Source organism: Anser brachyrhynchus (assembly GCF_964034855.1).
Source record: "Anser brachyrhynchus genome assembly, chromosome: 4".
NCBI lineage: Eukaryota > Metazoa > Chordata > Aves > Anseriformes > Anatidae > Anser > Anser brachyrhynchus.
In genome coordinates, this window is record NC_137698.1 from 7,790,982 (window position 1) to 7,807,979 (window position 16,998).

Below are 16,998 nucleotides of genomic sequence, written 5' to 3' on the forward strand. Positions count from 1 at the left end.
TATTGTATCCGAGGCAGCACATTACAGCACGTATGCACAGCTGGGTAAATCATCATCCAAATGTTATTGGCCTCAAGTACTACTTCAAACCATTCCGATGAACATTTGAATGAGTGAGAAGATGCAATACATATCCACTGAAAATATATTTTCAGAGCAAGACAATCTGACAGTGCAAATCAGGAAAAAAAATCTGAAAGAAAAGGCTACTTTATCTGTCTTAAATCTCATGACTCTCAATTAGGCTATTAATTTCCCAGTCTGCAATCAGCTGTGTTCAGACAACACCCCAAAAATACGTGAAATGCTCCAAAAACACATGTATCTGTAGGAAGCTGAATAAGAAAAGGCCACTGAGTTTTTCCCCAAGGAAATATATTCTTAAAAGACAAAAGATGCCACTGCAAAATGCCACTTCATTAAATTGCAAGTCATTTGTTTCCCCCACAAGCAGGACCTGAGCGTATTGCAGAGAAGCAGAGGAGTGCTTTGCTCTCACTGCTTGATAACCGTCCCTCAGACCATGTGAAGAGTCACACTGACAGCACCTGAAAGGAGCGTGCGATCTGCAGGCCTCGGGAAGGAAGGGCAGAGCCCGAAGGAGACGGAAAGGACAGACAAGTCCTTGGGACATGTTTCACAAGGAATACAAAGCTCCTTTTTGCAAAGTTCTCAATGTTGGGGCCCCCAAATCAAGAACATCCAGTATACCTCCAAAGATATTTATTCCTCTGATGACCAAGCAAATCTTGACTGACCCTTAAATCACAGGCCCGACAGGGAAAAACTGAAAATCAGTTTTATACACAGAGATGGCTCTAGGAAGTGAACCTCCGATGGTCCCATTCACCTGTCACCGAATTCTGGAGAAATTTAACCTTTGTTCCTTTTGGAGTTGCACGTGTGTTTGGCTTCAGCCCAAACCCACAGCTCTCAGGCAGCTCAGTAACCGAATCCGTGTATCAGCCTGACGGGGATCTCTGAGGGACTGAGTCCTCTCGGCCTTTCTTAGAAAGCGCCCGGGCACACAGGCAGCACAGGAAGCCTCGGGGAAAGCGCTAGTGGTCAACAGAAAGTGGATGGCAAAAAAAAATGGAAGCACCTTTTACACATTGGCTGAAACACTAAAATAAACTGCGTTCAATCCCGTCCTCTGCCTGAAGTGATTTAAACACAATTTCCCAGAAGCATACCAAGGTCCTGTTTCTTTCATGGTTGAGCTTTGAGTTCAGGCAGAGAAAAGGACTGAATTACTCTTCCCTGTGTAAATCAAAAGACTACTGAGGTTGGCAGCCCATCCCAAGGAAGGTGAATCCTCCGTTCACATTTGAAGAGGAGGAGTAACAAAGGCTCAGGCTTTCATAGAAAGGGTGCAGGCACCTATCTCTCAGAAATAATTCCGTGCCCTTGGCTTAAGGAGGAAATTGTGCTGAACAGAAAATAGCATGCATGTTAATTATGGGTGGCTTCCTGCTGAGCTTGGTAGTTGATCCTACTCTGAACTCTGCAGGCACTGCTTAGAGAGGCAAAGCACCTGCCTCAGATTTCTGAATACCACAAAGGGAACCAACACCTAAAACCCAGAGGATATGTGTAATGCAGTCTATCCCTAACCACAAGCCTACAGAAAAACTACTGCAGTATTTCCGAATATCCATGTTATTTATTTTGTGCCACTTTCAAAGACAGCCTCAGAGCGCTGCATCCCTGCTAAATGCGGTTGTGCTGTTAGATTGGCCTCAACTACCCAACACAGACGGAGCTACTGATCGACTGCCAATCCTTCTGCCACTAGGGCTGAGAGATGCAGTGCTACTTCAGGAGGCAGAGAACAGAAGTCAAAACCCAGCAAGACTGAGAGGCAGAGGTGATTTCCTGACCAGCTCCTGCGTGTCGCTAGGATTGGTGCAGTCTTTAGCATAACTCAGTGCACTGAGGAGTTATTTATGGACTGCTCGACAGGCAAGAGACACTTAAGAACCTTTGCAACAGTCAGTCAATTGTCTGAAAACCTCCAGCAATGTGCCCTAGCCCCTCCTCCTGTAGGCATCTTGCAGCAAGATTAGGGAACAGCACAGACTTCTCCACAGCACATGCTTACAGTGCTTGTGCTGAGGAAATTCCTCTTGGTCAGCACATATAGCCCCCACAGACGCCAGCCACTGCTGGAACAGTGCAGAGAGACCACAGCTGAGGGAAGTCTCCTATTAAGTTTTCCAGTTATGTTTTTCTGATTTTTCTTTTGGTTAATTATTATTGTTCCTTTGAAAGTAGAAAAAAAGGGAAAGTGGAGAGAAAAAGAGCAGTTCAGAAGTTGTCACATTATGGGAGTAAAGCTTAGACCCAGTTCATGGCGTAAACGTGTGGATTATGCACATGCCAAAAGCTGCTGTCATTTTTAACTACTGTTCACACGCTGAGGTCTTAATGAAACGAGAGGAAAAGGCCAGGATGCTTCTGTATTGGCAGGCATAAATCAGCGCAGCTTTGTTGATAGCTGTATTCCATTTACTTCCAGAAGCTGCATATAATAATAATAAAAAAAATTATGCATTATCTGTTTTAATATCCTTCCTCTCCATTTTATTAACACTCAAAAGCCTCATATAGAAAGTTATTGAGGTAATATTAATTAATACAGCCAGCAATTGATCCTTACAGCAATATTTATCAGGAAAATTGCTAATCTTTTAACTATAAGCACAAGATAAAGAGACTCTTCTTTCTCTTTCCTCCTTTCACACTTAAATAGGCACTTAGGAACAATGAGCAGTAGTTTGGTAGCTGCTGGTAATTTTAAATCCCCCCTAAATCCTGCTGACAACATGGCATGCACAGCTCCTTCTATGTCTCATTTGGCCTTCTCAGACTAAACACTCCCCTATTCTCTGTCAGCACTTTCCATCTGTAATCTCAGCTTGACTGCTCCAAGAAGATTACATGAAGGCACAGAAAGAGTGGACTAACAAACTCTACCAGCACCACAAAATCTACACTGTCCTAGGGAAAGCATGTCTGTGCACTGCCACCCTTTTATACTGAAGCTTGTCTTCCCTGTGAGTAGAATGCACCACGATAATCCCTTGAAATAGTGCAGTTACGTCCCACTACAGATGTATTCAATGCCACTGCCAAAAGGAATTATTCTCTCATACAGCTGAGCAGAAGCTCTGATTGTCCTATGTTCAAGTCTACACTATCAGTGCTGTAGAGGAATAAAAATAGTGGTAGACGCTAACAGACACAACGGTTTCCCAAGAATTGCTCCTGCAAGTCAGTCTTCTCTACACTTCTCCTCTGCTGAGTAAGTAATGTAGCACAGAGAAGGTGGACTTTCATTTAGACTACAGCTGAGAATCCATATTTCATCATCAGTGTAATTCTGCAGAATCAAGTCTGTTGGGTGTCTACAAATTAAGGTTTGCCATCCTCTACTCACTTGAATTAAATGACTACCAATAATACAAGTTCACGTGCAACTGCAAATGCTAGTCTAACAAACTCCCAGACATTTGTTCAAGTATGCAATCATTTTTTAGTTATCCTAGAGTCACAGATATGAAGTGTTTATCATTGCTTTACTTAGTATCAAGTAATCAAATGCGAGTTTGCACAGCTCTATATGGACTGGTCAAACTGCAGATTCTGAGTGTGGATTTTTTTTTTGAAACCAGTATAGTGTGAAGGTAGATACGCATTTGAACAGCTGTAATATTTTGCAGATGATGCTAAATTTGGGCAATCAGCTGACTCATCAAATAGCAATCCAGAGGCCCCTTCAGAAACTTGGGGATTGGACAACCAGAAGTCTCCTGAAGTTCAGCAAGGGTAAGCACCGAGTTCTGCAGCTAAGGCAGAACAACGCCAAGCATTGGTACAGGCAGGGATCTGACGGGCTGAGGAACAGTCCAGCTGAAAAGACCCAGGGGGTTACAGTGGAAGCCAAGAAAAACATGACTCAGTCACTAGCACACTGTTAATGCAAAAAAAAAAAAACAACAAACAAACAAAAAAAAAAAAACAAAAAGATACATATTGGCTATTTTAGGAGTGTGGCCAGCAGACCAAGGTTCTGCTTGGTGCCTGGTGAGGATCTCCATGTCCCAGAGCTCGTTCTCTGGATCTGGGTGTCCCAGGTCAACAATGATACTGAGAAACTGGAGAAAGTCTAGGACAGGGCTCCCAAGAAGAGCCTGTGCCCAGAGGACATGACCTGCAAGGGGAGGTTGGGGCAGCTGGACTTCCTCAGTGTGGCAAAGAGGAGGTTAAGGGGCTACTGAATAGTGCAGCTGCCTAAAGAGAAGTTACAGAGACCACGGAGGCCTCAAGATGCACCTAAACAAAGACACAGTTGACCTGTTTCTACTGTTGGCAAGAGTACTGCTTCAAAATCCTTCCAAATGACAGTTCTTGTTTCCTTCTATGAGTTCGTGAATCTATTCAAATTTCAGCTCAAACACCTTCACTGTTTCTACTACAGGCTTCCAAGTATACTGTAACAGTGCTTCCAAGTAGGACATCCTTATTATAGGTTAAGTCTGTCTTGCTGTGTGACAGAAATGTACTGCTCGGTCTTGTTAAAAATCAGCAGAGCACAGATTGGAAAAATCCTGATCTGACTATTCCTGCTGTCTAAACTCTTAGGTAACAGATCTGTTTTCCCCTCCTTTCCAAACAGATATACAACTTTCAGTTCTCCAATTCTGGGCTCGAGATGGAAAATCCTCCATCATGGATAAAAGAGGACTCCTGTGTACGTATAAAATTGTTTCCTTTTGCTTACTAACGTTGTTGATTTTTGTTATATTCTTGTCTTGCATTTACTCAGCAGTATATGTATTATTTTTACTATGAACAGAGTTCCGACAAATAAGCAGACAGACAATATGACTGTAAAATATCGTGGAGGCTAGGTCTTACTACTCGGACAAAGCAACTTGTTAACTGATCTTGATTTTGGCAAATCATTTTATTCAAGAAGGATCTGAGCGTACCATTGATGAACAGAGAAGGTGGACTCCTTTTCCCTGTAGTCTTCAGTCGTAAAGGCAAACAAAAAGAGCTAGAATTAGGCTTGCTTATTGTAGCAAGACTTAAATACTTGGTAAAGATTATGATTTCTAGATCTTAAGAGAAAAAAATGAAAACGTGATTTCTGATTTTTTAAAAAATGACAAAATTTGTGAGATGACAGTATGCATGACACAAATGGAACATGATTACCACAGTTGGAATTTTGTAAACTATTTTCGAGTCGAACTACAAAAATACATTAACTCTATTAAAAAAACAAGCTGATAGGAACTTTGCAGCCTATTAGTTGTTAGGAGATGATACATATATAATGAAATTATCATCAAAATCACCAGAAACCTTATGTTTTGAAGTAATTAAGGAGTTGCACACTGCACACAGGCCTTCAAGCCTGAAAATGCTGCTTTTAATTCTACTTGTCTTTGTGACACTTTTTGCACCTTGATACATCTCATAACGGTGCACTGCCACGTTAGAAAACCACATTTTGGGAGCAAATGTTTTCAGAAACATCGAATCAATATCTCTTTTGCACACTGTGCCTTTCATTTGTTAGACTACTTGTTTACTTTCACATTTCAGAGTTTAAGGTAGAAAACAATTACCCAGGTTTCACTTATTTCCTGTTTCCTTGTCTGAGTCAATAGCAGCCTTCCGTCATCCACTCACTTGTAAATCTGCATGAGAATAGCAGTAGAGAGGAAGAAATCTTTTTTTACAATCTACTCTTTTACTTGTTTTCACTTTTTTAAATAAATGGATTGGGTGGAAGGTGCTAAATTCGAATTTGGTTTTACTTCCCTGCTTCACTTTTCCTGTAGCTGAACAAACCATTGTCTTTAATCTCTCATTTAAAAGGCTATTTTGATGAATTAATGTTTATAAATCCCTCTGAAGAGGACTTTTTCAATGATAGAGCTCAGTAATGTTATCTTTTCAGTCACTGTTGATCACCTGTGAATAACACATCTACCTTTTCTCTCTGATGCATGAAAAGTCAGATTTCCTCAGACCTGAGTCTGACATCATGATACACCGGAGTGACTGTAGCCTTTTGAGAATACAACCTCTGATTCCCTGGTGCCGCAAATTCTTCAGCACACCGAACATCTGCAGCTTTTTTTGGCTTCCACAGTTGTGAGTCACTGCAGCCCTCAAAACCGTACGCAGATCTTAAAACCAATAACTCTACTAAACCAGGATGAGTGTTTAAAAACAAGACTTCTTCAAGTCATCTCAGATATGAAGGCACCATGGGCATCATTTTATTACCTATCATTTTATTGCTCATTATCCCATGGTCATTTATGCCCGGGCAGAACATAAAAGCTACAATTTGGGCCCAATTACCATCTTCAATCAAATTTGCAGTCACTTTATGCATAATGCAGGGCAATGGGGAACTGAGGCTATAATCTGACTACACAGAGGCTTCAGCGGCAAAGCTGGTTTCAACAGATTACCTCTTCTAAATGCTCTGCAACCAGGTCAGTTGAAGCACTGCAATCCAGCATCATTTAAATCAACACACACTTCAGGCTGTCATTTGATAGAGTTTGCTGTATCACATTTAAAGATGTCATGTCTCAGCACTGAAAAAAACCAACAACATTTCTTCCATTGAATTAATGCCTTTTATAATCTCTGTGTTGAGCATGCAGACCTTTCACGTCAGAGCAACCAGACTTTCTTGTCTGATGGTTTTACATTACCCTTAGATTGTATTAGATGAAGCAGCAGAAACATCTCTAATGAAAAGATTCAGATGATAGGCTGACTTCTGGGGACAAATTAGTTCCACAAGCACAGAGTGGAATAATACTATGCTCATGTAAACAAGCAGAATTTGGCTTCTAAATTTGCACTTGCACCCTTAAGGTGTTAGAAATTAACACTGAAGTCCAACACATGCTCTGTGATCTAAGCCTAAGTACAGAACGTTTTACTGTTATATAAATAAAATAACCACAGCAGCCATCAAAAACCTATCCTGAATGTTCTCTGCAAGTCTAACTTGACTTGAGTGTTAAAATGAAAATTGCTGCTGTATTTTTATTCCACATTGTTGACCAAAACCAGAAGAGGCCTACTTTGACAGCATTGCTGCTTCTGCAAGAAGAACATGAGACTGGGGAGAAGGTAAGAAGGGAAATATCGGGAGCTTGCAACAATTCCTGAATTTTCAATTCTGATATCTACTCTTTGATCTAAAAGTTACATCTCTGCACCCCCAAATGTAGTCTAAACTTAATGTGCATCAGGCTTCTCAGCATATTTCTGACTGTAAGAAATACATTTCCAGTAATGGAAAAAATATTAATAGACTGATCTGTTTATTTTAAAGACATAAAAAGGGTCAAAAAGAAGAGCCAGTTTTTCAAGCAACCTGCCAAGTATTGTCATTTTGTAAAATGTGCCTATTAATCAGCTTTCAGAAAAAGTCAGCAAGTTCTTTATGTACAGCCAAAAATTCTGTTTTGTTGATGACCATTTATTTCTGATTTTAGAAAAGCAAGCAGTTTAAATAGTTGCTGAAGTATGCTGGCTTCTGACTGACACCTTGTTTGTTGTGATCCCTGAGTACTGTGAACTGTTCAGAATTTGAAGGGCTAAGCATGCTAAAAGTAATCCAGCAGCCCACATCTGGTATTTTTTATCAGAAAACCTACACAATATCAATTCATTTAAAAAATAAAAAAGAAAAAAAAGGTAAAACTGTCCACCCCTTGCTAACATAAACTGCTGTATTATCTAGGGCATTTTTCCCTCCAGCCATCTGTTTTGAACTAGGTACGTGTACAGAACTTGAATTTTATGTTCACAAGAGAACTCTTCCAGAGACTGTATGAGAAGTCTTAAATTCTACCTTGTTCTCCACAGCCAAAAAAAGAAATTGTGATGCCTTCACCCTCCTCATAAAAGGAGAAGTTATAGCCTTCATAAAGATAAACAAGCACTTCAGATCATTTCTGGGATGATGATGCATTCTGAAGAAGTGCATTGAATTGGTTCTTGTTTCTCTCCACCATTCTCGCCCTTGGAGCATTAAGTGTCCACACACTAATATGTGTCATTAGAAGCATAACGTGTAGCAGTCTTGCAGAGAGGGATTCCTAACATTTTCTGGGAATATCAGAAAGCATCAAAAGGCATTATCTAATGGCTGCAAAATGAATTTCTGCAACAGACTTCAGAAACCATATTTTTTCTTTTTCCCCATGCTGCTACAAGATAGAACTGTATGGATATTAATAGCTTATGACACTGTGCTTACTATTGCTTTTACAGGATGATGTTCTAATAATATGATCTCCATGTTAAATTGGTTTCTTCTTTGAAATAACGTATTACTATAAACCATAAAATTCCATCAATTTTTAAGAAAAAATTGAGTTCAACAGATCATTTTCTTCAACACAGAATATGGCTTTCTTCGTTTGACAAGTTCCTTCACATGCTATATGCTAGTATAGTCTATCAATATCACTATCTATCAATAAAAGACATTGTAAAAGTGCTTCTGATAGTCAAAATCAGCCCAGTTTCTAGTATTTCCATTCCCTCAACTGCATAAATTGGAAAGCCAGTATTTCTAAGTGTTGAAAGGATGGGGTGATCCACGCCATTTTGCAGTTTCACCCAAACTATGCAGCTTTAGCCCTACTATTGCTGAGTCAGAAAAGCAGGATCCCAGTGACTTCAGTGGTACTCAGTGTGGGCTTTGTGTGGGTACAAGAATGCTGTATAAATAGCGTTTACATGAGTAAGGCCCAAGTCTGTATGGTTTCTTTCCTGCGAGATACATTCTTTCACGTAGTCTTGCTTACTGTACATCAGGCAAAACTAAAAAATGGTTTTAAACCGGTTTTAACTAGCTGATAGTTAACTAAAGGAAAAAGCTTTTGAAACTTGGAGAGTGGAATACCAGTTTTTCAATTCCTTCTCTAACAAAGACAGCGGAAAGGGTAGAGGATGGAAGAAGCTGTCAGATAATTAATAAAGACAGAACCAGAAGAGGAGAGAGAGTGGGAGATGGGAGGAAAGACGGAAAAGGACAGCTGGAGGAGGTAGAGAGGAGGAAGACGTTAGAGAAAACTGGGCAATGAGATAAGGGAGCTGGGCAAAGAACCGAAGGGACAGGATGGCTGTGGAAGAGAGTGGGAAGGATTCTTAGGTAAAGTAGAAAAGACTTGAAGAAAATAAGGACATTGTAGCATCAGATAGAGAAGTATGTTTTTTGCCTGAGAAGTACACAGTGTATTTTGGGCACTGCTGCACGTAAATTTATTGGTTAGTGTGTCTGATTCAACTGAAGCACTACTTTACTATACACACGAGATAAAATTTTTATTGTGAAGGTTTAAAAAAATAAATAAAACCACAACAAAACTGAACCTGCTTGGTTCCTGTCAGCCATCCCTTATATGTATGTTCTGTACCTTTCCCTCAATCTCCATCATTTCCCTGCTTTTCCCCTAATTCCATATGGCAGGAGCAGCAGGTCTGTATAACCCCCCTGAACTTCGAGGAGATCTACTACCAAAGGGGACTGCTCAACAGGCTTGGCACAATGAGAGCAAATGTATTTGTGTAAAGCCTATTAAACGTACTTCTGAATGAATTTAATCACACCAGACGTTTTTACAATGAATGTGTTCACAGGCCAATGTTCTGTTGTAGCTTGTCTTTTTTTTTTTTTTTTGGTAGAACTACATCCTGATCCTAAACCAGTTCAGTGTATAAGCACGGAAGACACAGGAGGGGAAGGAGGCAAAATGATGGCTACTAGTTACTTCAGGGGGAGGCAGCAGCAAGCGTGAAACGCCTCAAAACTTCATTGCTGCTGCCACTCTTCTCGACGGTCGTATTCACTCCCTGCGTTTCCTCTTCAATTGCTCGGTGAAGTTCAGAAGGGGTGTGCTTGGGAAAACAGTCAGAGGTGGTGCATCCTATTACCATACACACCAGGCTCAAAGACTGACTTCAGTCAGTTCCTCCAGAGGCCCAGGAGGGGTAAGTTAAACATTCTGTGGACAGGGAAGATTTGGATAAGAAAGATGTGTACAATCCTGCTTTGGTTTTAAAGCCTTTTTCTCTTCCCATGCTTTATTCCTGCTGTCAAGATAAAACAGCATTTTGATTTACGGAAATCGTTCCAAAGCCTTCATGTAGCACAAGTAGCTATTTGGCAGTACTGAACTCAGTTATGCCTGCAGGGCACTGGGCGCTGCAAATTGAGAGCATCTTGGGTTTCTCAACAGAGAAGGGATATGGGAATGAACTTAGCAAGGGTAGAGAAGTGAACGGGAGTGCTACAGTGCAATAGTGACATGTACTCGTAAGGGTTCTTTTAAGGCTAGAAATGCTAAAATAGTCCCAATAATGTCACGGGATTATCATGTCATGAGACTGGTGCAACATCAAAGACAGGAAATGTTTCTAAACACGCTCTCGAGAGGAGTTCCTAGCTGCCAGACAGCAGGCCATGCTCAGCACCATGTGCATCTCCCCAGCCAAATGCTCCACTTAACCTGGAAACCACAAAGCCTTGCAGGTGCTCGGATTTTGTCTTTTTATATTTAAGTTGAATTGTTAAGCCAACAGTTTTCAGCTTCCAGCCACAAAATGCTATCACAGAATTAATCCATACGGTGCAATGCCATTTTAGTTTCCAGTCTGCATACAATTAAGAAAAAAAGGGGGTAGAACAGAGTTTGTAAAGTGCTAGGTGTAAGAGAGTTGTCTTTAAACTGCAGACCTCTTTACTGCACTTAAGACAGCATGCGAGAAGGATTAATGTTATATTTGGGGTTATTTTTGGACCGGTGTATTCTAGAGGTAAAAATATCCACTGAAAAGTGAAGAATTCAGTAAGGAGAGGGCTTTTTAACTGGTTGTGTGTCCTGATGCTCCCATGTTAGTGTATCAGGAAGGCCATTAAAAATGCAGAGGCAGCTGACGGCAGACAAGCAGGTTCCACGCTACCAGGAGATACCAAGCTGTCACCTCCCCCAGTCTCCCAAAGGCCTGATCCCCACAGGATTAGTGGCAAGTATTCCCAAATTCTGGTCAATCCTCGTCACATCATACATCCTATTCTGTTTCGCTGATCTCCTCCCTGAATCTCGGTCTTATCCTTCAGTCTCCATCTCCCTCTTCGATCACTTCCATGTTCCTCTCTGTCCAGCCTTGGTCCCAAGTAGATTTGCGAGAGCAGAGGTGCTCAGCCTGAAAGAAAGGCTGCTTACTCACCAAGTGAATCTAAGCACCTGCTTAGCTGGATTTAATCAGACTAACATGACTTGCCAAATCTGAGTCAACTGGTAGGAAATGTCAACAAAAAAAATAAAATAAAAATTGACTTTTTTTTTTTGCATATTTCTTCAAAATAATTGTGCCTGTCAGGTTGGCAAATATCAGTGGCTGAAACCAACTGATGAATGTAAACAATTGTGGTTTATCTTCCATGAATCTCACCAAGCTATCACTAACACAAAGAAGAGTTCAGAGATTTAACAAAAGCTCAAAATTGACCTATCCCTCGGATGTTCCTATAATACATGACTAGGAAGCCATAAGCTTGTTAAGAGATGTGAAGTGTGAGAAAACTGGGACTAAGTATTGAAATGGATAATGTGAAATATTTCCTTTGCAAAGCATGATTTTTTTTTTTTTTTTAGTTTTCCCTGATTTTTAAATATGTAAATGTAATTTTTATAAGAGGTTTTTGTTTTATGTGGAGATAGAAGGCATGAAATGCTTTCATTTTAGGCTGCAAATTTTAACACAACTTTATATAGACATCTACGTTTTCTCAATTTATACATGTTTTGAATTCCAGTTACTATAGACACACACACACACATTTATTCCCTGCCACTTCTTATCAGAATTTGCAAAGATGTATCGGAAAGTGCTTTGTGTCTGGGACATTTCTAAGAGCTGTCCTCACCTGAATACTTAAGGTATGCTGTATTTATTTGCAGGTATCAAAGCACCCTGCACTTAACTCCGTCCTCTATCCGGAGAGAAGTGAACAGCAGTTATCTGGTTTATAGACTTGATGAATTCTTCTGGATATCTGCCGAGTTCGTAATCTTCTTGAGCCACAGCTTAAAGAGCGTATGAGATCACCAGGGTTTCTGCACAACTTCAAAGCTCCCTAAACTAGAACTGCGCGACTCGGACTGAACAAACGTCGCCAGGCTGGGTGCACGGCTTTGAAGCTCCTTGAACCAAAGCCATTTGTTTCAGAGAGTTTACAAATTCGATTAGGCATATCTGGAGCACATGGAAATTCTAAAACACATCAGCTATTTTTTGGACTAAATGGAAGTTCAATGCTCAAAAGTCTGTGGTTTTTAACCATCATTTTATTCTACCAAAACCAATTCCATCTGGTTGCTATTATATTAAAATTTGTAAATAGAAACAAGTTTCTAGACCATATTTAACAAGAAGAGGTCCTGTGAGACTGTTAGTAGCAGCTTCCACTGCAAGGACAAAATGCCTTACTAGGAAAAGCTCCTTGTCTAATTAATATTCAGACTGTCATTAAAATATTTCTCCAGTAGCTGGAGAATACACATAAACATTTTTAAGACTCAACTTTCAGAAGTTTATATGTAGCTCCTAAGCAATTTTAATCTGGAAACAAGTTACAACCTTAAACCTAACACCTCCAACAGTATAAAGACAGTGGGGATACTTCTTTTCCTCAACATGCAGACCCAGGTGGACTAACCAACAGCGGAAAGTGGGTTTTCTCTTATGTCAGCAGCAGGGTCACCATTAATGTTCCAAACACGTGAACTGCATCCTGCGACAGACTTAAGAAGGGATCATTCCCAGCCTCACTGACAGATGCCGCAGATGGAACTTCGCTTTCTCTCCTGTCAAATGGTGACGTTATTTTCCCCTTTATTGAACAACTGTTAGTTTATGTTAATCTCATATTTATTTTTTACATATTCATAAATAATTAAGTCCTCAGAATTTCCAGAAATAGATCAGCTTTACTTGAGGAAGGCTGAGAATTATAATGAGTCTTCTCAAGGATTGTCAGCTGCAGCCAGAACGAACCACAAAAAAAAGAGGGTAAGAATTCTCTGATTTTATTTACATCATTTATACCCTGGCTATTTTCTCAGCTTGGGAGATTGGTGGTGGTGGGGAGGATGCAAAGATGGGTAGTAGAGTTCCCAATTTCTTTTTGCTATTTCTGTTCCCTATTGTTCATTCATTCATTCCTTATCCCTGTCTTTCCTCTGCTTCTAGTATTTCTCACCCTCCACACATTTCCCTTAAGGGACTTTTGTTCTTTTCTATTCTTGTCTCTTGTCTTGGTAGCTCTCTCATTTCCATTATCACTGCTTTGTTTCCTTCAGGTTTCATCTGTCCTTTTTTTTTTTTTCCCCGTTCTCTTCCCATTTTTATTTTGACTCTACAGAAAGCCAGATGTTCCTTACAGACTTCTGAAGCAACCTCTAATATTCTGTTCTTAGGAAACATACTTTTGAATGAAGCCCTTAACCTAAAGCTGAAGACAAAATTGGTTGGTTTCTGTCTTATATAATACTGAAAGACCACAAATATTGGCCAGGAAACAGGAACAGTACTCATTAAGGAAGGGTAGTCAGAACTAACATAACCTCTCTGGCTTCGAGGAACATTACTGAAACAGAAGAGACAGTCTAAAATCAGTTTCCTCTTGTCTTTGTGTTTTCAAGTCAAGTCTTTTGCTAAAGTCAGTCTTGCTTTTGGGAAACGGTAATACATTTTTTATTGCCTTAAATTGGTGTATTCTTGCTGTGTAGAACTAATGTGCTGGCGTTGTAAGAAATCTCATTGTTTTAACAAAAACTTCAGAAGACTTTAAAATGATCTTTTTGTGCAATTAACACATCACTTTTCCAAGCAATCTATTAAGCTGACTTGCAGCTCTTGTAAAAGAAGTACTAAAAGAGCTCTCAAGATGGAAGACTTTCATTCCTTTCGCATCTGAAGCTACTGATGACTTTTTTTTTTTTTAACAGAAAGCATGCAGGCTTATCCCCATCTTCCTGCATACAACTATGCCTGAATCTTCATGCCCTTCTGCCTCCTTTACTTAATGAATCAATGTCCTGAAGACAGGATGGCCTGTTATATCCTGAACAGCGGTTCCGTTTGGAGTTCATGGCCACCAGGCTGACCCCAAAGCTTAATACATAGCTGCATGTGGTAAACCTGTATGGAAACTGGGAGAGAAAATTGAGTATTTTGGGAGGAGAAGGGTAATATAAACCTTTGTTCTGACAACAGCATAGCTAAATAGGCAGTACTTAAACAAGTCCATCTACATTATAGCCTGTGTATCTCCTGTATCTTGCCATGATGATATTACTGCTAGGTATTGTAAAGAGAGTCTAAGAAACTCCTCGGTCTCTTCATGTAACTGGCAGGTCGCTTTCACAGTTTGTTGCCCAACTAAGCACTCAAGTAGGTATCAAGCCTCATCAGAGCAGAGGCTGCCTTCCATTTCCTGCTAACAAAAACAGTGCTTTTAAAATGCAAGAATATTGTTCATGAGCTTTCACTATTGCGGACCACAACATCTACATTTCAGGCAAACTGATACATGCTCTAAAAATAATCTTGTGATTTGTATTTATATTCTGTATACAAACTCTCATGGTGTTTCTCCATCTTTTGGGGCCAATGGATTACTGTTGAATTGTCAACACGTAATCATATTCCTGATTTTATCTTACTGATTTGTGTTTGTGCAGTAACTGCAGCGTGCTTACAATAACCTCCATGAGCCACTGCCCTAAAACAGTAAAATTTCCCTGGCTACAATATGTTTGCAAAAGAGTACACAAAGATGTTTTTCAAGATTAAAAAACAAAACAAAACAAGAGAATTGACTAGGGAAGGGGCTATTCATTGGGAAACTGTAGCATTACATCAGTAACTGAAAAGTAAAAACCTATAATTGTCCTTATAAAAATAGAAGTAAATTACTGGTGGCGCACATCATCTCAAGTACTCAAAGTGCTGTACTGCCAGGAGTACTTCAAGCAACTTGACGCACAAAGCCAGAAGATGAATATTGTTTAAACTGTACTTATACACGACTTTAAAAAAACACATAAATACAAGCAACAAAAGTAACAATTTGGAGAATAACTGATATTAATGAAAGGAAGCCACTGACCTCTTGGAGGAAAGAGCTACCACAAGAAACTCCAGAGGAATCGACACATGGAGCTAAAGTGGCAGAAAGATTTCTATACAATAAAGGTAATGCAGATCCATGTATACACAATAAATATTTTTAATGGCAGGAATCTTTTGACTGGAATTGAAATATACTTACTCAGTCTCCCACTTTATATCATTAGTATCCAAATCAGCTAATACTATACCTGCCTTTTTAAGCACAGAATAAAACATGTTTAACTGTAAGACACTACTGCACCCTCTGCTGCAAATGCTTGTTTGTTGAGCATGATTTATGGAATGATGTACGAGCTATAGGAAGAACAAATTAAACACTGCAAATATTCTGCCTTGATTTAATTTTAGAAGTCTTCAGCTGCTGTGCAATGAAATGAATACTGTACAAGGAAAAAGGGAAGCTATTGCATTGATTGTGAGCTTAAACATAGACCTTCAACAGGGGAAGTCATTATTAGTTGCTAGTCAAGGTTAAACCAATTTCAGCCTTTGCCACTCACTCCTTGGAGCAACAAGAGCTGCTGCAGAGGCTGTCAGAGTTTGCCTTGATTTTAAGGACAATGTAGTCAGGCCCTGATATGGGAAGAAGTAGGGAAAAAAAAAAGTTCCTCGATATTTTCACAAGTAACCTCTCTGGTCAGTTATGGACAGGTGATGACAGATTCTCCAGGAAAATTATTTCAGTCTTCCTGAAAACATTACAATTACTCTTACTTATACAGCGAGCTGCAGCAGATCCTCAAGCCGTTTACAAACTTGCTTGCAACTGAAATGTAGTCTCATCTAAAAAGGAGAGCTGTACTAATTCTGCATCAGCTTTTCTGAACAGGTTTTAGCTGATGTCCTAAAGTTTTTATTTTCGGAAGCCGAAACAGAATTAGTTACATCTATACTTTGCCCAGAATGACGGGCTTAGTAGCTGCACTTTGTGAATAGAGACAGGATATATATTCAAACTAAATTCTGGTGTCTTGTCTTTTCAACCTGCATGAAAATAAAGACAACTTTGCTACGTTGTTGTATCTTATTCTGAGGAAACCCAGTAGCTATTCTCTATGCCTGTCCCTGACAGCTTCCATTTTGAACAGTTCTCCACCAGTTCTCCATTCCTGCAAAGGAGGCAAACGACTATTTACCCCCATTTCACCACCAGAAACACTGAGGCCCTGCAACTGCTTCCTTCCATGGAAACTTCTAGCTACAAGGCAAAGGCGCGAGCGAGCAGCAAAAAGAAACTAACCGATCTACCTAAGGCCACAGGAAGTGCCGGTGCCAACCCCCTGAGCCGAATTCAGGAGCTGCCACCCCCTTGCCATGCCCATGAAGCACAGTTCCTTGCCCTCAGGACCCTCACAAGCAGGATCTGCGACCCAGACCCCTCTGCCACGCTCAGCAGGATGGCCGGGCCCTTGGCGGAGCAAGGGGGACACTCCTCACCCATCCGTAGCGCCTACGCTGCGGCCAGGTTCCTGGTGACTCTCGCCGACGGTGGAGAGCTGTAGTTTTGTGGAAGAGGAGGAGGTGGGCAAGGGAGGAGGAATTCAGCGAGCGCTTTGTGGAGACAACCAAACGCTCCCTAGGTGCAACAGGGGCTTCATGGAAGCGGCGCTCGGCGTGAAAGTACTTAGCGTACAATATTAGGAGAAAAAGAGGCAGAGGTAACATGGCTGCATTGGTAGGCATGAGTAATGCTCTTCCCCAAAGCAGGGGGGGGGAACAGGGAGACCCCGATGCCTCTCGCAG

General features: G+C 40.5%; 1 protein-coding gene and 1 long non-coding RNA gene across 14 annotated transcripts in view; both read right to left on the reverse strand.

The window, feature by feature from the left end:
* Positions 1–16,998, reverse strand: part of RAP1GDS1 (Rap1 GTPase-GDP dissociation stimulator 1) — a 96,525-nt gene that overhangs the window by 78,918 nt on the left and 609 nt on the right. Inside the window, exon 1 of one of the 13 annotated variants that reach the window (XM_080590374.1) lies at positions 16,693–16,711. The exons of the other annotated variants lie outside the window; for them this stretch is intronic. Coding sequence (XP_080446500.1) covers positions 16,693–16,696 — 4 coding nt within the window. The 5' untranslated portion in view covers positions 16,697–16,711. Of the gene's footprint in view, positions 1–16,692; positions 16,712–16,998 lie in introns of those variants that run through there. 13 annotated transcript variants of the gene reach the window in all.
* Positions 1,425–16,686, reverse strand: LOC308194429. Its single transcript, XR_013950522.1, has 3 exons — positions 6,498–16,686; positions 5,640–5,711; positions 1,425–5,034 (listed from the first exon to the last, which is right to left on the reverse strand). It is a non-coding gene; the product is annotated as an uncharacterized lncRNA (long non-coding RNA).